Source organism: Desmodus rotundus, chromosome 1, assembly GCF_022682495.2.
Source record: "Desmodus rotundus isolate HL8 chromosome 1, HLdesRot8A.1, whole genome shotgun sequence".
Lineage (NCBI taxonomy): Eukaryota > Metazoa > Chordata > Mammalia > Chiroptera > Phyllostomidae > Desmodus > Desmodus rotundus.
Window position 1 is genome coordinate 36,820,563 of NC_071387.1, and position 22,449 is coordinate 36,843,011.

At 46.6% G+C, this 22,449-nt stretch overlaps 1 protein-coding gene across 8 annotated transcripts in view; it reads left to right on the forward strand.

Annotated features, from left to right (window-relative positions):
- The window catches only part of FRMD3 (FERM domain containing 3), a 265,496-nt gene that overhangs the window by 205,340 nt on the left and 37,707 nt on the right, over window positions 1–22,449 (forward strand). For all 8 annotated transcript variants that reach the window (XM_024560008.3, XM_024560010.3, XM_024560009.3 and 5 more), the window contains 3 exons: window positions 8,242–8,316; window positions 8,623–8,691; window positions 16,864–16,988. In XM_024560008.3, the coding sequence (XP_024415776.2) occupies window positions 8,242–8,316; window positions 8,623–8,691; window positions 16,864–16,988 (269 nt within the window). The remainder of the gene's footprint in view (window positions 1–8,241; window positions 8,317–8,622; window positions 8,692–16,863; window positions 16,989–22,449) is intronic.

The window sequence follows — 22,449 nt, forward strand, 5'->3', positions numbered from 1 at the left end:
GGTAACTCTATATTTAACTTTCTGAGAAACTGAAAAACTGGTTTGGAGCCTAAGCTTTTGGAACTCTTCTGTTACTCTCTTAATAAAGTCATCTGGTTCCTGTCAAATAATAATTGAGAGACATTTGATTATTTTGAATGACTATTGTCTTGCAAATAAGGGAGTTAGAGTCTTGAAACAAAGCCAAAACAAGATATAGCATGACATTCTTTTACTGTAGATTTTTATATCTATATTAGATCTGATCTCTCTGAGGATAGGAACTAGGTTCTATTTATCTTTGTATTTCCTAAAGACCCCAGGCATTTGAAAAAGAATGACTGGATCACATTGATAAGGCATGGTTCCTGTGCCAGGAGATTTGTAGTTCATGATAGAGACTAAAAGGGAAACGCAAATAAAATGCTAAAGAGGAGCCCAGGGGAGGGGGTCAGTCTTGCTGTAGGGGGAGCTAGGAGGTAGAAGGAAGGCTCTTTTAGGTGGAGGAAGGACATTCTGAATAAGGGACCAGTGTGGGATGTGGAAGACATACATTGAGAAGATAAAAAGTTATACAAGGCTGGAGCAGAGGGTAGGTGAATGAACAGGAAGGGTGAGGGGTCAGATATAGAGGGCCCAGCCATCATTAAAAACGTGGCAGAGGAACACTAGGTGGGGTTGATTGCTACTGATCCACAGGCACATATAAGGGGTGGGTAGCAGAAGAGAGCACCCAACACACAGGCTTTTAGAGCCAGCTCACTAAGTCCTACTTGGAAGCAGCAAAAAATTGAAGATCCTTTAGTGCAATCATGGGATTTCTGTCAAGGAATAGCTCAGGACATTAACTGGTTCTTTTGCAAACAGGCTGTTATCACGAGTGAGGGTATCAGTTCGTAGATGGAGTCAAAAGCAAAAACAGAACTGAACAGAGGGAGAGAAAGAGGGAGAGAAAGAAGGAGAGAAGAAACTATAATCTGAGGAATCCGTTTTGCACATTTTGGGGTAGAGTTATTAGCTGGCAGCTAGCAATGAGGTCAGTATGATGATTGTGTCATTGAATGGGCCAGCTAGACATATCAGAGAAATCACTGCCAGTCATCTGTGAATGCTTCAGAAGTCCCGGAAGTTTAGCTGTGACCACAGTGGCACCGCACCCAGGTGTTTGCATCAGCACGTCTGCTATTGTTAGGCCAGGCTACCCCCTCTCTTGCTAGGACTTCTAATCCTAATGTGTGTACTGATCTGACATGTCCCAGAACCTTTTGGTTCCTCCATTATTCCATAACCATCCCTGGTCCTTAGGAAGAAGGAAGATACTGCTTGTTCCGAGCCAGCTTTGCGACCTTGGACAAGTCTCTGGGCCCAGCCTTCTCAGCGGTGAACTGGAGGGGCTGGGACTCAGGCATGCTTGGCTTGTCTCACTGTGGCCTGGTATTAACGAGTGTGGGCTTTGGAAGTGAGCAGGCTTGGGTCTGAACCTTGACTCTCACTTCCTAGCAGTGTGGCCTGGAACAACGAATTTGCAGTTTTTGAGCTTCACCTTTATTTTTTCATCTGTAAAGTGTGATTGGTGACACCTGCCTTGCAGTGTTTAGTTCTGCCAGGCACACGGACCATCGATAAATAGTAGCTGCTGCTGGGATCGCTACAACTACCCCTCCTGTAATGGTGAAAGGGTTTTTTTTTTTTTTTTTTTGGTCTATTTATAAAAATTTTTATTTATTTTATTTATTTTATTTTTATTGTTATTCAATTACAGTTGTATGCCTTTTCTCCCCATCCCTCCTCCCCACCTCCACCCTCTCCCTTGATTTTGTCCATGTGTCCTTCATAGTAGTTCCTGTAATCCCCTCTTCTCACTGTCCGCTCCCCACTCCCCCCTGGCTATTGCTAGATTGTTCCTAACCTCAATGTCTCTGGTTATATTTTTTTGAGTGCCCGTCGGTTGCAGAGCCCAGCCTGTTGGATTGTAAAGGCTCTGATTCTGTTAGCCTCAGGCAGTGGGTTGGGGTGTGCTGCTTCCTCCCTGGCACCATCCCTTTCCTGGGCAGAGGTCCTGGCCCTGCTTCCAGGCCTGTCTGACTGGCACTGTGCTTTAACCATTTTGGCTGGCAGAGCAAGGCCCTGATCTTTTTCCCTGGGTTGGGGATGCTTTGTCCCTCCTTCTCACTTCACCTGCTGTGGGAACTGGGAGACCCGGTGGGCAAGAATTCCCAAGTGCGCTTTTAACTCGTGAATGTGCTGCTAGTTGTCAGCTGGCCCAGGGCCACTGATCAGATTCGATAGGCCTGGCTCTGAGCTCTGCTGCCTGGGAACTGAGTCCGGAACTCTGATATTTCCCTCTTGCTCCAAACCCCATGGGATCCCGACACAGTCCAAGTCACCATTTCAGAGCTTGCTTTGTGCCTAATGTTTTCTAGATGCTGTACCCCCAGAGCCCCAGGGCTCACCATTCCTGGGTGCTGGCCCCTGAGAGCACACTGGACACACAGAAGGGCTCATTGGTCACTGCTGTTTCCATGTGACAACTCTTTATCCCACACCCACTCATGCTGTGCTCTGTGCTGGGAACTGGGGACACAGTAGAGGCTCAAATGAGACTCTGTCCCCAGTTTTGTGTGGCATGTGTACAGGGGGATAAAGGCAGCCCCTGATAAATTCCCTATTCAGAGTTTGCTGTGCATTTTGTCAGAGCAATGTTATACTTGGTAGACAAGGACCCAGAGTAGCTCCCGGAACCCGTGCCTCTCACACTTTAACCAGCACACACGTCACCTGGAGGTCCTGTTAGGCTCTGGCCTCTGACTCAGTAGGCCTGGGTGGGGCCCAGGGATCCGTATTTCTAGTCAGTTCCCTGCTGATGCAGGGCCGAAGGTCCATGGAGCATACTTTGAGTGCCAAGGTTCTAAGCCAGAGGTTCTCAGGTGCCCTGACTGCACATTCGAATCACCTGAGGGAGCTTCTGATGAACAATACCTATGCTGGGGACCCTACCCTAGACCCAGTGAAGACAGAATCTGGATCCCCACAAAAAGTGTCTATGAGTGTTCATGGCAGCATTATTCAGAGCAGCTGAAAATGAAAAAACCCAAGTGACCATCGACTGATGAAAGGATAAAGAAATGTGAATGCCATGGAATACCATTCGGCCATGACTCATGCTACAACATGCTGAACCTTGGAAACATTACACCGAGTAGAAGAAGCCAGTCATGGAATACCACGTACTCTGTGGCTCCATTTACATGCGATGGCCAGAATAGGAAAATCTATGGACACAGAAAATAGACCAGTGGTTGTGTAGGACTGGAGTGGAGGGAAACAGAGTAATTGCCATTGGCTACAGGACAGTACTTTTGGGGTGATGAAAATTTTTTTTGATGAACGTTTAAGCTGTGAATTATAATGAACACCACTGACATGGACAACCTGAAAGGGTCAACCTATGGTATGTGAAGCTGTGGTATCTCAGTAAAGCTGTTACTTGAGAACTCAGAATCTGGGATGAGGGGTCTAGATGTCGACAGTAATAAAAATGTTTCAGGTGGCACAAACATGCAATCTAGGGTTAAGTTCTCAAGTTGAGTGATTCTCAAAGTAGGGTCCCTGGACCAGCGTTAGCATCTCCTGGTAACTTGTTAGGAATGCTCCTTGGGCTCCACCCCTGACTTATTGAATCAGAAACTTGTATTTTCTGAAGGCTGCTAGCTGATTCTGCTGCCCTCTGAAGTCTGAGAATCTGCATGGCTAAAGCCCTCTTTTAAAAAAAAAACAGATGGATGTGGGTTTGCAGCCTGGTTTCCCCAGCTTCTATCATGTAACCAGAGTTAGGTGACTTAACCCTTCTGTGCCTCAATTTTCTCATGTAGAAGTGTGGATTGCTTCCTTCTAGAAGAGAACTGTGAGCACAAAATGAATTAGTATGTTGAAGGTGCTTTGGATGGTGCATGGCCCACAGTAGGTGCTCATGGATAACATATGCTGTTATTGTGATAACGCCAGAAGTTTTAAACCATGGGAAATTGTATTGTTAATTCTAGAGGTGGCCTGTTAGGGCACCACCTTTTGTCTCTTTGGCACCTAACCTGACCTCATGCCCAGCATCTGTAGTAGCAGGTGTCAGAGGGGATAAGTTAGGAGCAGGAAGAGAGGGGAGGTGTGCTCCTGCAGAGCTGGGCCGTGTGCACCATTGATACCCACACTTAGTGAACACTTTGCACATCCCAGGCAATGTCAGAGCTGTGTCAGCAGAAAAGTAAGTAGTGACCAGGCCCCCATTTGAATTCACAGTTGTTGTCAAGTCAGGTGCTGGTAAATTGGGGACTGTCTGGATGTTTCTGTGAGGTCAGATGTTTGAAAAGAGTCAGTGTTTCTGTGCTGGGATATTTGATGGGGAGTTGGAGGTGGAAGTGGGGGGAAGGCAGGCAGGGAAGAAGGCTGGAGGAGAGAAAATTGCTATTTTAACTCGGTTGTGCCTTCGTTGCTGTCAGTGGGAAAGGACTTTGGCTCTGGGCTTGTTGATGTGGAGCCCGGGAAACAGCGCACTGGAACATGTCAGCTAGAGTTAGAGCATGAAGGTTTTTATTAGCTTTCAGGGTGTTTGACACGGCTCCCTGGAATTTCCGTGATTGACAGAATTGGCTTCGGTAGCACCATCGTGAGAAGGTGGTGGGGAAGTTTTGGGAGTGATGCAGGGAGAGAGGGACAGGAAGCATGCCTTGTATAATGAGCAGGTTGTTTGCTAGGTGCTTTCAAATAACTGAATCTCATTTAATCCTCCTCAGAACTCTATGAATTAGGTATTTTACTGCCCTCCCCCTTTAAAAAATTAGTGGAAAAATTGGGACTCAGAAAAACTATGACTTGACCAAGGTCACAGGACTAATAGCAGGTAGGAAACTGAGCCTCTGCCTTTTCAGGTAAAAGGCCATCTCTTGGGTCATTTAAAGGAGAATATGGGAACCCAGAGGTTCTCAACTGCAAGTGGGCAGTCTTTGAATGGCCTTAGGGTGTTTGGTAAAAATACAAATGCCTGGGCCCCTCTCCAGACCTGCTGAATGAGACTCCAGTGATGGGGCCTGATGACCATTGTTTTTATCCCGTATTCCAGGTGCTGCTGATGCTCAGCTGGGTTTGGGAACAAGTCCACCTTTCTCTTTCCCCTGTCCTCGTCCTTCCATCCTGCTGTCCGTGCTTCCCAGTTCCCAGTGGGGTTATGTTGTTCAAGCTCTCAGAATAAGCTCCCCTGTTAAAATTCCATGGAAGATCTCAACCCAAACATTATCGGGAGTGCACCGGGGTATTTGGGAGGGAACTGGAGGTAGTGTCGCTTAGGTGAGTGTCTCTGAGCAAGTCAAATGACACAAATAATCACCAAGGGCAATCAGCTGCCAGAAAAAGGCCAACACTTTTTTCACTCCTCTCATCTTGAGCAGACAGCTAGCTACTTGCTTTCTCTGTGAAATGTGTCTTTTGACCTGTTTTTCTCGAGGCACTTTGAGGGTTTATGTTCCACCCAGTGCCCACACCTCCCACCATTCTGGGTGTCAGGAGAAGGCAGTGGCCTCCTCAAGGGGCCTGGAAGGGTGGGGGCTGAGGCTGAATTGGTGAAAACTCGAGCCTCCCACCTGCCCCCAGAAGAGGGTCACAGGAGCTGCTGTGCTAGCCACACCTCCGGCAGCTGCTTAAATCTGGGCACAGAGTTGAGTTTGAATTTCAAACACCCCAAGTAAGGCTCTTAATCGTCTTTTTAGCAGACTACCTTGCTCCAAGTCCTTAGGAACCTAGATTAACACTAGCAGCAACAATAAAATCAATAAAAAATACCGAGGCTTCTTTAAATTTTTGTATTGATTTCAGAGAGGAGAAGGGAGAGAGAAACATCGATCTGTCATTGCACTTTAGTTACGCACTCATTGGTTGATTTTTGCACATGCTCTGCCCGGGGATCAAACCCATGGCCTTGGTGTGCAGGGATAATGCTGTAACCACCCGAGCTACCTGGCACAGAGGCTCCTTTAAAGGTTTCTCTTCCCTTTACCTCTGAGGACTTGGGAGCAACAGCCCTGCTGAGGGCGGTGAGGATGGCTCTTTTCTCAGGCTCCAGTGCAACATGTGTCAGGCCCACCCACAGCTCTCTGGGGCCGGGATATGGGAGACACATGGGCCTGGCGCAGGTGAGTGCTCACAGGAGGCAGATGGCTCTGCAGAACATTTTTTACTTAGCCAGCTTGGTGGGGACTTTTCTCCTCTTTACTAGGTGTGGTCTGTCTCCCAGCTCTGGCAAGCAGTCAGCAGGTCTGTCCCAGGTGTTGGGCGGTCTGGGATGTGGATCTCACGTGTTCCCTCTGGTCCTTAGGGCTTCTATTCCATGATCTCTGGGCTCTGCCTTGACAGGAGCTGCCTCCTCGGGCCCCCTCTCTGTCCATCTCACTCTCCCTGCTCCTCCTTTGTAGCCAGTGTCCTCTGCTGGCTCAGGCTGCTTGCAGAGGTGGTCAGGAGAAGGGGCTCCTTTGCAAAAGACTGTTACTATAGCTTTCCATGTTCTGAGGACAGAGACCAAAATCCTTAACAAAGACAGAGAGAGGGAGGGAGGGAGGGAGAGAGAGAAATAAAAATCGCAGTGCTAACACAGGGAAATGCACATCAGATCTTCCTTTGAGTTCCTCTAGTGTTCAGGCCCACGGCTTTTGTGCATGCTGGGCCTTCTGCCCAGAACACTGCCCACTACCTGCCCTGCTTAGCACCTTCCAGCCCTGGATCTCAGCTCAGATGTCCCTTCCTTAGACTGTCCCCCAGACTGGATCAATCCCCCCACCCTACACTCTTCATTGCATCTTTTCCCTCCTCGCTCGCACCACAGTTGGAATTTACACTTGTCACTTATTTGTGTGACTTCTAGATTAATGTCCATCTCCTCTCTAGACCTTACACTCCATGGATATGGAGAACATGAATCCTTCCTGAGCATAATGTGGTGCCCGAGCAGGCTGGGCATTTGGTTAATAATTGCTGAGCCAATGAATGAAGGCTTCCAGAGGCTGGGGATAGGGATCGCTACCCGCAAACTTCTAGCTGGAGCCCTGGCTCGGTGCACATCTTTGCCCAGCATTATAGAGCATATTGTTCATATTCTGGGTTTTTAAAATTGAGATTTTGTGACTATCAATATTTAAAAATAATCCTGGACTTTAGGAGACCATTCTTTCTAACTTGTTGGATTTAATTGCACAAGGTGTAGAGAGACTGACGTAGAGGCAGTCTCGGCTACCGCAGTACTTTAGCACCCCACGTGTGGCCTCTGGGCAGCCCACGTTCTGCAGTGTTTCTCAGAATGCTGCTGTTGTTTTGCTAGTGTTTACCGGCAGGGCTCAGAGGTGCTGAATCAGGGCTTGGCAGGGCTCCTCGTTCCTCATGTATCTTAGTCATCTACCAGTGTGGCTTCTTTCAAAGGGCACTGGGTCATGGTGACTTACCCAGAAAACACTCAGAGGCCAGCAACTGTTTCCATGGGAGCATGGGTCACCTATGCCCTTTCTCAGGCAGTACACAATAGGTATGTACTTTGTGACACAATGAGTGACCTGTGTCACCAAGAAACTATTTTTCGCCGCAGTGTTGGTATAGGCACAGGCAAGAAAGTTCCCCCGCAGCGAGGAATTTAATGATGCCACGTGACACTACCCATTTTCTCATATCTTTCAACTAGAAATTGGGAAAGAATCCCTTCTGATTGATCATCGATACTGCCTGGCAGTTTTGCAGGTTATGACCCAGTGGTGGATTATGAGACCAAGCATATGGGTGATCATCAAATTTTAAAAAGAATGGAGAGAGAGAACATAGAAAAGATCAGATTGTAAATGCAGAGAAAGTTAACTATTCTTTTGTGACACTTTTCTTTCAGGCTTGTGTGTGTGTGTGTGTGTGTGTGTGCCAACTCACACAATAAAATGTATTTCTTTCTGGTGGTCAAAAATATCGGATGGCTCCACTTTATAGCCCAGGTGGCAAACACAAGGCCCGTGGGCCGAATCTGGCCCTCCGCCTTGTTTCTACCCAGCTGCAACACCGACCTCCTTGCCCCCAGTTAAGGCGTAGTTACATTCATACAGTCCTGAAATTACATTCGGTCCTTGGAAGGCAACTGTGAGGCTGATGTGGCCCCCTGTGAACATGAGTTTGACACCCCTGGTCTAGAGCATATCCTGCTTTGACTTTCCAATGTCACCAGCACATCTGCTTTGCTTTTTCTTAAAGGTATGCAAAATCCAGTCAGATCAAGACTGTGTCAAGCAGCAAGATATTTTTTAAAGGAAGTAGATTCCGATATAGGTGAGTACCCATGCTTCCATTTTGATGATACGGTTGTAGTGGGGCAGGCATTTACATTTGAATGTCTTGTTTATACATCAGTGCGCTTTGGCATATGCCCCTGTTTCGGTCCTCCCTTTCCACTTCGCTCATCCGTTATGCTCATGGACACCCTCAAACTCCGTAACTCCCCCTCATGGAGGGAGGGGAGGCGTAGGTTCCTAGAGCTGGGTCAGACCGCTGTGAGGTTTAAAACAATACACGTGCACGTCTCTCCCCTCCCACCCTGAGCATCTGTGCACAGACCTGTGCTTTTGTCTTTTGCAGCGGTAAGGTTGCCAAAGAGGTGGTGGAGGCGAGCTCCAAAATCCAGAGGGAGCCTCCGGAGGTGCACAGGTGAGTGAGGGGCTTTGGGGGCTCTGGGAGGCTTATGGGATGGACAGAGGGATTTAAACACTGGCTTTGCCAAATCCTCTGTGACAGGAAGGAGTGTAAGGGCACCAGCTGCCAGGCCCTGTGTTGTTTTCACCCCTGGTTCCAGGCGGGAAACTCTTCCTGTTGCGGAAATCTCTCTCAGACAGATTTGGCTGGCCATGGCGTGAACGCAGCTGGGATCCATTTGGTTATTTGCTCTGTGGAGAGCCATTGGCTTGATTTGCCCTTGAGTGTCACATGAATAGGCAGGATGTATGTGAAGCAAGGTGGTATCATCTCCTGGCTGAGTCCATTGTTCTGGCCTCTGGGAGCTGCCCTCTGTTCCTCTCTCTGGTCATCAGACATGGCTGGCTTCTGTCAGCCCCACTCCTTCTAGGCTATTGCACAGTTGGGGGGTGGGATGCTCATATCTCACTGAACTCCTTATTCCCAAGGGTCACTCGGAGGAATGAGGGCTTGCTTGGTCATCATTTGTTTAAGGGTACACATCTTCATTAAGGGGGCAGTACATGGAATTCTTAGGTATTAAATATTCTCTTGGCCATGTTGGACTTCATACCACCACAATGTACACAAGTCATTATATATCCTAAACCTCAAACATGCTAAATACTTAAAGATGAACATTCTCATCATCATGCTTCCCCTTTTGAGGACAAGATCATCATAAGCTATGTTCTCTAGGAAGTTCCCACACACTGGTTGGCACCTGCCCCTTTTTTCCTGTCTCTGAACTTGGAGGAGTTTTCCTTAGGCTCAGGTTTGCCCTGTACCCTCTCTTTCCAGGGTGACTGGGTGAGCTAGGTTCCTCTCACCTTGTCCCCTGGGGTTGTTGGGCAGGAGGAGTTCCTGTTTTTTTGGAAGTGTGGCCAATCTGGCCTGGTATGAGGGTCCAGATGTCACTTCTCTCCCACACAGAGGGGCAGAACTACTGTCGTCATGAGATACATGCACAGAGAATAATTCATCCCCGGCTGTGGGTGACCTGTGGGGAGCGGTCACATGCAAATCTGCCAAACCAGTCTCTCTTGCTCAGAAGCAGGAGAAAATTGTGGGAAGCCGGAGAACCTTGGCTGGGAGCACTTTGGTGCAGTACCTGTGAAGGTATTGCAGTCCACCCATCAACAACAGTCGTTTTTTAAAATAGTTTTTTAAATTGCTCTTCTTCCACCTCAAATCGTGGCTCCTCAGTGCAGCAGAACAAAGAAGAGGAAATGCTAAAACTTATCATTTGAATTTTTCCAGTATCTCTGGACTGGAAATGACCTTAGGGATCACCTCGTTTGATGCCTCTATTTTATAAATAAGGAGAAATTAAATGACTTAGCTAAGGTCATAAATTTGGGGAGGGGGCTAGGCCTGTGCTCTTTTCTCTGTAGCATCTGCCACCCTGAGAGCCTCTGGCATTCTCTTAGGAGCTGGGAGGCAGACTGCCTTGGGAGCTTAGCTTGGTTTTCTTCTTTCAACTTCCAGCTTCAGTGTTTGATCTTAAAAAGAAGAAGAAATAGTGCCGGGGAGTTATTGGCACAAACACAATATAGGCAACTGTTTCTAACAATGTACTTTCAGAGAGACATATTCTAAATACATGAAGTTTCCCGAGAGTCCCACCGTTACAGTCTGTGGATGGTTAATGAGATCAGAAAAGAACTTTTTAAAAAGTACTTCTCTTTTAAATTGAAGTTTGCATAATTTATGGGAATTCAGGCTTCCTAGATCAGGGCTTCTCAAACCTTAACTTGCACAGGGATCACCTGGGGATCCTGTTATAACAGATTCTGATTCATGAATCAGGCCTTTCTAACAAGCTCCCAGGTGATGTCTGTGGGCTGGGCCATGGACTAACACTTCAAATAGCCAGGCTCTAGATAGCTGAAGGTGAAAGAGGGTGAAGGAAGCAGATTGGCCTTCATGAAAAAATCTTTTTCTGGAGTGGACTGAACTACCGGAGGGATGGGAAATGAGGCATCAGTCGATTTATAGTTTTCCTTTTTGGGACTCTTCTAAAATCCCCCAGGATGTTACTGTACACAGAAACCTACAGGCCTGGACACACTGTCTTGCATCCTCCTTTCCCTTTCATCACCCCCTTTTAAGTGTATGTGAAAGCTGTTGAGTTCATGTCTGCAGGACATTCTTTGGCAGTATCACTCAAACCTCTGATAATACAAGGGAGGATGGATTTATTTAAATCAATGACATAGAGCAATCTGTGAGAGGACAAGGCTTATATCTTTCTTGGGCATCTCCATATTCCCCAACATCGCCTAACACAGGGCTGGGCACATACTAGGAGGTCAGTGCCTATTTGTTGAGTGGTTGCATGGACCAGGAGTGTGGGATGACAGCAGCACCTCTGTGATCTTCTGAGACTTGAGATCTGTGCAAGGTGCTGCCCTGGGGCCCTTGACCTCCCAAGAGGAGCCATGGCCTTGTGGGCCACTCTTCTGGTTTCTCCCTGGTAGCCAGTTGTGTGATAGAAAATTGTTTCTCTTGAACAATTATTTTATTTTTGAATTGTTTTGACACCTTTGATGTGGCTGTCAAACGTGGGTGTATAGCAATGAGTTCTCTTTCTCTGGCGGTGTTCAGAGATGATTGCTAGTTTGGAGTGGTGACGACAAGGCTTCAGTTAGCTATCTTTCCTCACACTTAAGATTCTATTCTTTAGAGAATGACAAGTTCATGGACTGCTACTTCTACTGAGATGTGAGTGTCTAGAGAGACTGATGCAGACAGACTGAGAAGAGTGTCTTGGGATATTAATTTTTTTTTTCCAAAAAGAGAAGATGCTAACTCTAATTTTAGTCCACTGACCTTTGCTGCTGACAAGATCCTCAATCAAAGCCCTCTGGACTGGCTACTTGGTGAGAATCACCTGCCCATCTCAGAGGCCTGGTGAGCCCAGGGAGGGCTGTGTGAGCCACCTGGGCATAGCAGCCACCATCCGGGGACACCCAGAGGTAGCATTTGTACCTAATACGAGTCCCTGTCTGGGAACCATGAATGGGTTCTAATCTTGGCTGTGTTGATTAGCAGCTGAGTGGTCTTGGATAAGTCACTAAACTTCTCAGATCATCAGGTTAAGTTTACTCCTCTGTCAAATGAGATTTATAATAATTGCTTTGCCCAACTTCTATAAAAACTATATAGGGCCATACTAATGTGAGATGGTGATAATATTATTATTGTGTCTCATCCAAAGATGGGGAGCTAGAAGCTGACAGACACATTCACGTTAAAGTCTGTTCAGATGGAGTTTTTGAGGATGGGCCAGCAGCACTTCTTTCGTTCCAAGGAATGGTGCAGAAGCTCCACGAGCCTCATTTTAGTCCCTGTGTTTTATGCCATCATTTTTTAAAACAAATCTTAGAATACACTTGCAGTTCCCACAGGAAACCTTCCTACCTCAGTAGAGTTCTTAATGACAGTTTCATCTGCAAACCGTTCTGTGCCGGGAGTACACGCATGTGTGGGCAGCAAAGTGGGTCAGGTGTATTTGCATAGTCAGCTGATGGGCAGATTGTAAAAGTGGAGAAACATGGTGTGGACCCTCACCTGGCCCAGGGAGACCCCAGCCAGAGCAGCCATTACCTCAGGAGCTGAGGTTAAAGGGCAGGGTGGGAGCTGATTGGACTATCGGCACACTTTTGAGAAACTGCCTGCCATGGTGGGACCTTGAATAGCCACACGTGGCAAGACATTAGAGGTAGCAGACAGTCCCCTCTGGAACATCTCAGAATGAATTGTGCAGAAAGGCAGCGTGGAGCGCAGCAAAAGCACGGGACTAGTCCTGAGTCTGCGCATCTGAGCGCCTCCAGTCAAGTCACACTGTTACCGAGCAGAAGCAGGGGTGGTTCCTTCACGATAAATTATTACAGAAAGGATTCCGCCTTTCTGTCTCTGGAGGTTCCTTCCCCCACGCCTCTACCTGCTAGGTTCGCAATGCCCGCCGCCAGAGGAAGGACGTCTCTCTATGCCAGAGACTGGTGAAAAGGAAAGGAATTGTTTATTTAAAAGTTACACAGACTTAGAGTAATGGCCTAATGTCTTCAATAAGATACTAAAGTCCTCTAGAATACCTACAGATGCACAGTCCTTCCCTCTCCCTGTGCCCAGTCCGGGGTACCGTGTCTCAGGAAAAGATGTAGAAGTCCGTGATTCAGGCTCCCGGCACTATCCGCTGTGTGGCTGCTGCAATCTCCAGTTAATCCAAAGCCGTGCGGCACCTTCTCATGGCCCACCAGCAAGAGTCCTCTCTCCCCTTTCTCTATGGCTGCAAAGTCTCTCCTGCTGCCTAAGCCGCGTGGCAAGAAGAAGCACTCCAAAACCTCGTGGTCCTCTTCCTTTCCCTCAGAATCGCGGGGTCTCTTTTCCCCACTTCAGAACCACATGGACCTCTATCTATCTACTTGCTTCAGAGCCTCGTGGTTCTCCCATTTACTTCAGAGCCTCGTGGTCTCTTCTTCTCTCCTAAAACCTTGTGGTCCTCCCCACTACTTTGAAGCCGTGTGGTCTCTCCTCTTCTCCTAAAACCTTGTGGTCCTCCCCACTACTTTGAAGCCGTGTGGTCTCTCCTCCTTCTATGGCTGCCGGGCCTAGGTTTAAATCCCAGTGCCCATCTTCCTTTGCAGCCCCATTTCTGACTCCTCCTACAGTCAGCTACACCTGCCAGCATCCCTGTATTCTTCCAGCTTTACTGGGCTGCCATAGTAAGTCTGGGCAGGTGTGGCCCCATGGCATGGAGCCAATCATCTCCACACTCTCACGCAGGCCCTGTAACCAGGGGGAGTTACTTCCCAGTCCCATCCTGGGTGGAATTTGGTCCCATCCCCCTGGCTCAAAGCATGGCCACAGCTACTTAACACATCCATGAAACCAGTTAAAGGTTATAGATATGTTAAATGACTGTGCCAGGGGTTAGCTGCAAAGCTCTTGCTACCCAAAACAACTCTGAATGGCCCTGTTCCATGTGTCCCATCCCCCTTGGCTCAGGCCTGTGGGGGTGAAGACATCCTACATACATTTTTCTAATATTTCCTGGACACCCTGAGTCCTGGACCCCATTACAAATCCCTTCTTGGGGCCCTCCTCTTGGCTGCACCCTGCTTCAACACCTCACTGAGCGTCAAGTTCCTCGTCTGTGAATATGGTGTTTTTCTTGCCTATCTTACAGTGTATACAAATCACTTTGTAAACCAAAAAAGGGCCATTTGAATCCTGGTGTTATATTTATTAGAACAACTGTGCTGGTGGACTCTTGAAGTCAAGAAGAGAGTTAGGTGAAAAAATAAAAAAAGGTAACCTTGAGTCTAAAGGAGTTGGTAGGAAAAGATAGAAGTCTTGCGTTTTGATCTAATTTTGCTTAGTCTTTCCCTCCAGCTGCGCTAGTGCCTAGTACCAAGGTCTGCAGCCCTGGATTCCTAGTGCTGCAGGGAAACCGCAAGTTGTTTCTACCTTTGGGTTTATCTGAGTCTTGTACTTACCAGGGAAGTAATGTGCATTTCTGGATCATAGAATTGGATAGCCTTAGGGTTGCAATCCACCATAGGGGCCATCTGCCTCACTCTAGGTGGCACCTACAAGCCCAGGCCCTAACCATGGACTTCTGCTACAGCAAAGCAGGAGTAGCCTGTGAGTGTAGGGGCTGCATCAGCATTCTCCTGACCATCCAATTCCAAGCAGGTGTGCACCTGAGAGGTCACTCCTAGGGAGCTCAGCCTGTCCCAGCACTAGGCAACTGCCCAGCCATTGAAATGTTAGGTGGCAAGCAGCAGGATGCTTCCTATCTCCAAATGAAGAGTGGTATGTGTGGGGGGCGGTGGGGGATGGGTGATGAGAAGCAAAAACCCCTCCATGAAGGATCACTCTGAGTTCCTCCTTGTCATAGCTTATACAGTGAGTTCTGGGGGACAGGACTGCTGCCAGCAAAACTGGCCTGGATGGTCAGCAATGAAACACAGTGACTCAGAGCTGGTTTGTGCAAGAATGGATTAGGTCAGCTTTTCAGAGGTCAGAAAGCTGTTACGTGGTTCACTCAAACAAGGCAACATGCCATGTCTCTGCGGAGCTAGACTCGCAGTCGTGAATGGCCACAGGTCCGGAGGAAATCTCACGGGAGCTTAAAAAATGGGAACCATTCACAATAAAAGAAGGAACTGCTCATGGGAAATTTTAATCTCCCCTCCTTACTCCTTCCTTCCTACCTTCTCCCTGCAAGGAATTTGAATCTGCACTTCTTTCCCTGTGAGCTCCCCCATGCTTGCTGGTGCTTGCCAGAGGCATCGCCTGCCTCGTAGGGTCATTCCTGAGGGTCTCCTCCCTCACGGCAGGATCAGGCACCTTCCTCAGTGTTCCTGTGGTTCCTTTAGCCATCGGCCTCCTCCATGAGATGCATGTTTTTCCAGTTGTGGCTGTTGCACATTAACAAGTCATGAAGTGAAAACAGGTCAAGACCAGCACTTTAAACAAAGTGCAACAGAAAAGAAAAAGACCCCAATGAATCACACATAGCAATAGCTACTATTGCTGCGTGAAACATTTGTTTTAGTTGTGTCTCTTCCTGCATGTGTGCATGTATTTGTTTGTACAGAGAGGTGATATAAAATGTATTTCTTTTATTTATTTATTTATTTTTAATTTTTATTCAGTTACAATTGTCTGCATTTTCTCCCCATCCCTCTACCCCACCCCAGCCAGTCCTACCTCCCTCCCCCACCTCTACCCTCCCCCTTGATTTTGTCCTTGTGTAAAATGTATTTCTTATTGTAGGTCTCAGTCAAAGAAGTTTGAAAAACGTTATGTTACATATGCAAGGACCACAGTTCCCCAGAACAAGGCAGACTGTCCAATACGTGCATACTGCAAAATAAGTAATTATAGAATGAAATGATGAAGAAAAGGTCTCCATGGTTAAGCAAGACCTCATAAATTTCCTTTCCAGCCAGTGCCAGCTGTGGGGGGTTTTCAATTCAAGATGCTAACAGGCACCCTAATCCTCCCTGATGCCCCATCCCCCCTTCCCAACAGAAATGCCCGCCTGGGGTATAAGGCAGTCCTGTCAACAGGCCCGGAGAACGCTCTGGCCATTCCGAAATGGCAATTACGTCAAGCCAGGATCGCAATTAGTTTCAAACCTTAACAACCCTTCAGGGTGCCACTAGAGGTGCTGTAAGGCAGAAGAGAATGGGTAGGTCAGTCTCTGCCCTTAGGAGCTTATCAAGGTGGGGCTTATTGGGATCAGTACAACCATAATTACAGAGAGACAGAGGTGACAAATGTGGTGAGTTGTAAAAGAAGGGAGAGTAGAGTGAGCAGAGAACAGAGAGAGTGTGTTGTGAGGCCAATTTAGGAAGACGTGAAGGGGAGGGAGACATTTGTACCATTTTTGAAGGATGGGTTGCTTTTGGTTTTGATGGACGTCATGGAGAGAGGAAGGATGCTCCAACACCCACCAGAGTCGCCCCGTCTCCCTCTCTGTCAGGCCAGACAGCTGGTCCCCTGCAGCTGGCAGTGTATATGGGCTTCCCAGCTGCCAGCCAATAGTCTCGATGAGACACCTGCATGGTTTCCTGGCCATCTGCTGCCTGACACAGCCACTGACACGTGTGCGTGCTCCTTTCAAACAGAGAAAGCAGAGCTGGGTTCTGGGGCTGATTGGTGACCGGGGTGTGAGTTTGAATGGGGATGTTAAATATTGATATTAAGTGTTGGACATCCAGTGACACTACAGAAGCTCATAGCTATGAAACACCTGTGCCATCTGCCTGGTAGGGGTTGTGTGTGTGATTATTAAATTAGTCTGAGCCATGCCTTTTATTCACTTTTCTGTGTGTCTGGTTCAATGATACCTGCCTCCCATGTCTTTTTCAAATGTGATGTCACTTAGCCTGCCCAAGTCTCATGACATATGAGGAAATACAGTTTCTTTTACTACGTTGCATAAGAGCACATGGACATTTTGTCAGGGCCTTAAGTTAAAAAGGGCTGTGTGTCTTCAGTGTTATGTCACCTTCACTGGCCTAATCCACTGGGAGAGGCTAGAGGCAGTTCCCAGCTTGTGCAGCCGACTGAGACGGAGGGGCCGGTGTTTGCAGTGGAAACCAATTCTGTCTGGCTTGTGTCTGTTTTCAGAGCCAACTTTACCCAGAGCCGTAGTTCCTACTCTTTGAACAAGCAGCTCATCATTAACATGGAGCCCCTGCAGCCCTTGCTGCCTTCCCCCAGAGAGCAGGAAGAGGACCTTCCACTGGGTGAGGGTAAGTACATTTCCAGAGGCCACTGTTGCAGGCTTACTCTGGAGGAATGAGCAAGGCACCATTTCTGGGTATGCTGGGTAATGGATGGGGTGGACGGTGGGGTGAGTCATAAACTGTGTTTTTAGTAAATAAGTTGTTTGCAGTTAGAAGACTACATTGTATTGAGAGTTTCTATCAATTTCTCCTGCAGAGTTCAATGGTACAAAGCATCCCTAAAATTACACGTTAAAGCAGCAATAATGTTAGACCTGCGCTGCCCAATGTGGTAGCCACTAGCTGTGTGTGGCTATTGAAAACTAAGTTTAAATGAATTGAAATAAAAGTTTTGGTTTCTCAGCCACGTGAGCTAGATTTCCAATGCTCAGTGGCCGCATGTGGCTAATGGCTGCCAGCTGGGGTAGCTCAGCCTGAGAACATTTTCGTCGTTGCAGAAAGCTCTACTGGATGGTAAAGTGTTTGACTATTATCACAATTAAGTTGGTGGTGATAAAGAATAGTCCACCAGTGTCTCCACACCTGTCACCCCCTTTCTGTGTCAGTGTCTCCCCAGCCTCTTATTCCCTTTTCCATAAGTCCTTGTCTGCAAGTTAAATATGTAGAGTCTACTTCAATACAAAAGTTCTTATATTTTTAAAGGCTATAATATATGTACTTCTAGGCTTTCTTTTTGATTGTTTATGCTATTACAGTTGTCCCGATTTCCCCCCCTTCGCCTCTCTCAGCCTGCCCCCAACTTCCATAGTCAATCCATGTACATGGGTCCTTCTTATATGTTCTTTGACTAATCTCCTCCCCTTCTTTCAGTGACTCCCCACCCCTTACGTCTGTCAGTCTATTCCATGACTCTCTGGCTCAGGTTCTATTTTGCTCACTAGTTTATTTTGTTCACTAGATTCCACTGAGAAGTGAGATCATATGGTATTTCTCTTTCATTGGCTGGCTTATTTCACTTAGCATGATTTTTTGTACATTTAAGAAGTTACTTCTGGGAAGAATCTCACCATTCTTGCTTGCTGCAGTTACCTGATGAGGCAAATCTCATACTCCTATTAATTTCAAAGTAAATTAAAAAAACAATTTGCGCAAAATAAAGTTATTGGAACCCTGAATATGAACATAACATGCCTTTTCTTAACTTTATGTGATTTTGGTTTCATCATTTAAAATCTTGATACTGGGCAGTTGGTTTCAAGAGAGTAGGCCACCCTGTCCCCAAAAGATCACCTTCATCTGCAGCTTTAAGTCAAGAATTATTTCCATAGGAGAAAACTTTTCAGTTCATAATAGGAATATGGCTTGTGATGCAAATACCCTTGGGGGATAGATAGCTAATTCACACCGAAGTTTAAAGAATTTGTCAACCTTTTCTGGGGAAAAAAAAGCTTTAATGGTTACAACTGGGCAACTGGATGTCAAAAATACCATGGGTGGAAGGAAAGCATGCACACTACGAAGGACAGGGGCTCAGGAGACACCTTTGTTCCCAACTAACCCACAAGGTGATGGTAATGAGGACAGCCTGGCTCTAAGTAATGGTCTTTACTCTGTCTCAACAGAGAGTAAATTAAATTAATTATTTAATTTAACTTAAATTAATTTTTTGTGCTTAATTTTAGGGTCTCTGGGTCCATGTTGCTTGTCTACATTTTTCAGTACCTTCTCTGTGTTGGTATGTTTTTCAAGTGAAGTAAAAGCAGCTTTCATTCCTCCCAAATGCCTAGAATAGTGGTTTGAGTGGAAATCACCTTTTCTGGAGGTCCTGATTACCCCAAGGTTGAATGGAGAAGGGGGAGGGAGAACGAACAAGCCCAGCATGGGACTGTGATTGTGCCTTGTCCGCAACTATGGAAACCTAGATGGGGAAAAAAGTTGGAAGACCAGACAGGTTGAACAGTTACCATGGAGATATGGAAGCCAGGCTACTGTAGCCCCAGGAACCCCTATACTTGAAGGGCAACCAGGCACACTTTCTCCTGGACCCTTCACCCCATTCAGTTAGAAACTTCTGCTTTGCTTCATTTCCTATAATGCAGTTCTAGTGCTAACTGCTAACATGTCTTTAACGTGATGATGGTGTGAACAAGAGATATATACATTGTAACAACTGCGTTAAAATACAAACATTTTATGACATATGATAGACTCCATAAGCTGCCTTTAAAATTTTTTTTGTAATTTTAAGGAAGAACTTAAATTCTTTCACCAGCTGTAAAGTAAAACTGATAGGTATTTTCTCTCAAAAAGTTTAAAATAACTTTATAAATGTCTAATAAAACATTTTTTTTTTCCTAAAAGATCCATCCCTTCATGGGACATCTTTGTAGGTTTTGAGACTCAGGCGAATCATAACCTCCAGAATACAGAATCAACTTAAAAGGAAAAAAAAATAGAAACAACAGTATTGTTAAATGTCCAGTAGACAGACCGAAATTCCCAGTCTAGAGAAGACAGCAAAGTCATCTTAGGTACCATGAAGTTCAAAGTTACGATTCCCACAGTGAACCTGGCCTTGTGCTTTTGATAGCATTATATTTGGGTGACTGTTTGACAGTCAGATTCTGCTCCATGTGTCTTATCTTTGAGTGTCAGGCAATGGAATTTAGATATTCCATAGAGATAAATGCTTATTTTGTAAATCTATACTTTTCAGATACAGGAAGAGAAGAGAGGCCGAGAATGATACAGCTTTAAACAAAGGTGTTCCCACCTTTGTGGATGGGCTCTGTTTCTGGGTACATACAGTGTAATGAATTTTGCTTGATCCTTGGATTTTGAAATTTTAGAACTTTTCATTTCTGAGCAAGAGCCCAGTTGAAAGAGGCTAGAAATTAATTCATTCTTTAGTACAGCCATGACAAAGACAAGGCGTACAACTGGTAGACCACACTTACCACGTGCAAGTTGTTGTGGCCCGTAAAGATGAAGACACTCTCATCCTTGGAGGCTCACAAGCTCACTGGGGAGACGGCAGTGGGATCACAGAGGCCCTGCCTTTGCTAACTGAATTGTGTGCTCACTTTTCTCCATGCCTCATGAGATACCAGAGCCTCAAGCAGCCTGGAGAGCATCTTGTTCCCTTTTAGTCTCATTGGAATGTCTGAATAAAATTGACAGGCCAAGGAATGAATGGATGAGACTGACAGGCAGAGGGAGTTGTGGGGGCCTGGTCTGCCTGCATTAGTTTCTCGTGTGGCTTTGGGGAAGAGGGGTGAGGGGAACAGTGAGAGGTGAGGCCATTGGAGGATTTCAAGCATGGAAATGACCTGATTGGCATTGTGTTTTGCATCATTAGTGGTTGCAGAGGGCAGATGAGAGGTGGGTATGACTGGAGCAATTTTTTCAGCCTTAGAAGTGTTGAGCTTTTGAGCTGGATAATGCTTTGCTGGGACTAGCTTATGCATTGTACAATGTTTATCAGTACCCCAGACTTCTATCCGGTAGATGCCAGTGGTACCCCACCAGTCTTGACAACCAAAAATGTCTCCAGGTATTGTCAGATGTCCCCTGAGTAACAAAATTGCTCCCTGGTTGAGAATCACTGGGTCGGAGGCACTGAGACCACACAGAAACCATTGCACTAGGCCAGAGAATGGATAAACAAGGCGAATGAGGCAGTGAGAGAGGGGCTGGGGAGGAGGTGGGGGATTCACACTAATAAACTGCAGGCTTGTCAAGATGGAGTCACCGATTCCATGGCAGTATATGGCCCGTGGACTCCTGTCCAGGTTTTGCCCTCGTCTCCCAGACTTTGACAGTGAAAAGACTTCACCCTCTTTAAAGATGAGACACTTGAGACACAGGAAGGCTTAAGTCAGCATCACACAGGGAGTGAGCGGCAAGACTGATTTTGTTCAGACAGTGGAGTTGGTTCAGATAGCGGAAGTGTCTTCTGCTTAGTCAGGTGCTGCGCATTTGACTGAGCATCAAACATGGAGTGGAGGAGACGCAGACAGCACTGCTCACCTTTGGTGTCTCTGTTCCCATCCTACATAGTGGCTCAGGTTCTTGTTTGGGGGAGTTTCAAATCACACATTTTGGTTACTGGATCCACAAACAGGTCAAGGTTGGCAGTGTGAGTCCTATTAAAAGAGTTGTCTGGTGAGGAATTAAAAAAAATAAAAGTCAGGCTGGGAGAAGGCAGAATGTCTTACTCTGACCCTTGGAGGCCTCACCTCTGTGAAATCATGGGAAGGTCCTGATGCCAGTGTCACATGTGCCCTGGTGGCGGCATCTCTGCTGCTTCCATAATCTCGAGGGTTGCCACCACCCATTTGTCTGACAAGATTTTTCTGGTCTTCCCAGAACTTCAAGTTTCTCAAAGACAGCTGGGCGGAGCATGATTGCCCAGAGTAGCCCAGTGGCATTCTGGGAGAACGTGTGACCCCATTCACCCAGATGACAGCTGGAGGATTAGAGCTGAAGTTGGCTGTGTCTCAGTAGAGAAAAAACAAAATCAGTTCCTAGGCACCACTAGGCAACGGGAAAGTTTTCAGCGTTACCCCCAAGTTGCTCAGTTACAGGATCTGAGTAGATTAGCGCAGTGGACAACTGTGGATGCGGATGGCAAATTGCTTGCAAACTGCCACTTAGAGCTTTTGAAAGATTCGGGAGAAAAAAGAATTGCGGGTAGGAATTGTTCTGGGTAAACATTTTAAGGAATCATTTATCTGAATAAATTCACATGAAAAATGGAGTAGGGTCTTCATAGTGTACCTAGCAAAATGTTTGCGTGTTTTATTGGTGGAGTATATTTTTCATTATGGAAAAATGCTGGATTATGGTAGAGAGGAGAATGAAATTAATCATGTGAGATTCGGTAGTTGGAATTATCGACACCCATTGAAGATCATCTCGTTTACCAGAGCAACGGTGTATGCTGGCAGAACTAAACAGGCAGGAGGACACTGCATTCTTCCTTTGGGCAGACAAAACTGAGTTGAAAATGTTTGACACCTTCCTGCTGGCATAGTGGAGACACAAGGATGTGTACAAAGGAGTGTCTGGGGGGGTGGTGGCAATGTGGTTGGGTAGAGGGTGGCTTGAAGCTGCATTACATATGAGAAACTGTCTATATCAGAGAATAGGTGGAAATTAAGGACATTGGTAGCGCTAAGTCTCCCAAGCCACTCTTCAGCACTGTCCCTGTAAATGTTCGTGTGTTTGTCATGGCTGCCTGTGTGTGGGCGGGGCAGTGGGGGTGTTTGAAGGACTGTTTATACTTTGGCCCTAACAGCTTCAGGTGGTGTCACTGAAGTTCTGGAAAGTCTATCTGTGAACCCGTGAAGGTATTTTGAGCGTATAAAAAGTACTGTCCTCACCCATCAAGCACGCTGTACTGTCGATCTCACCACCCCCCCTCCACCCAACACAGGACAGGTGACTTGTGGGGCCAACTGCATTTTCCCATGTCAGAGTCTTTCCACATCATACCAGGCAGGGCCTGTCACATCCGACACAGTTG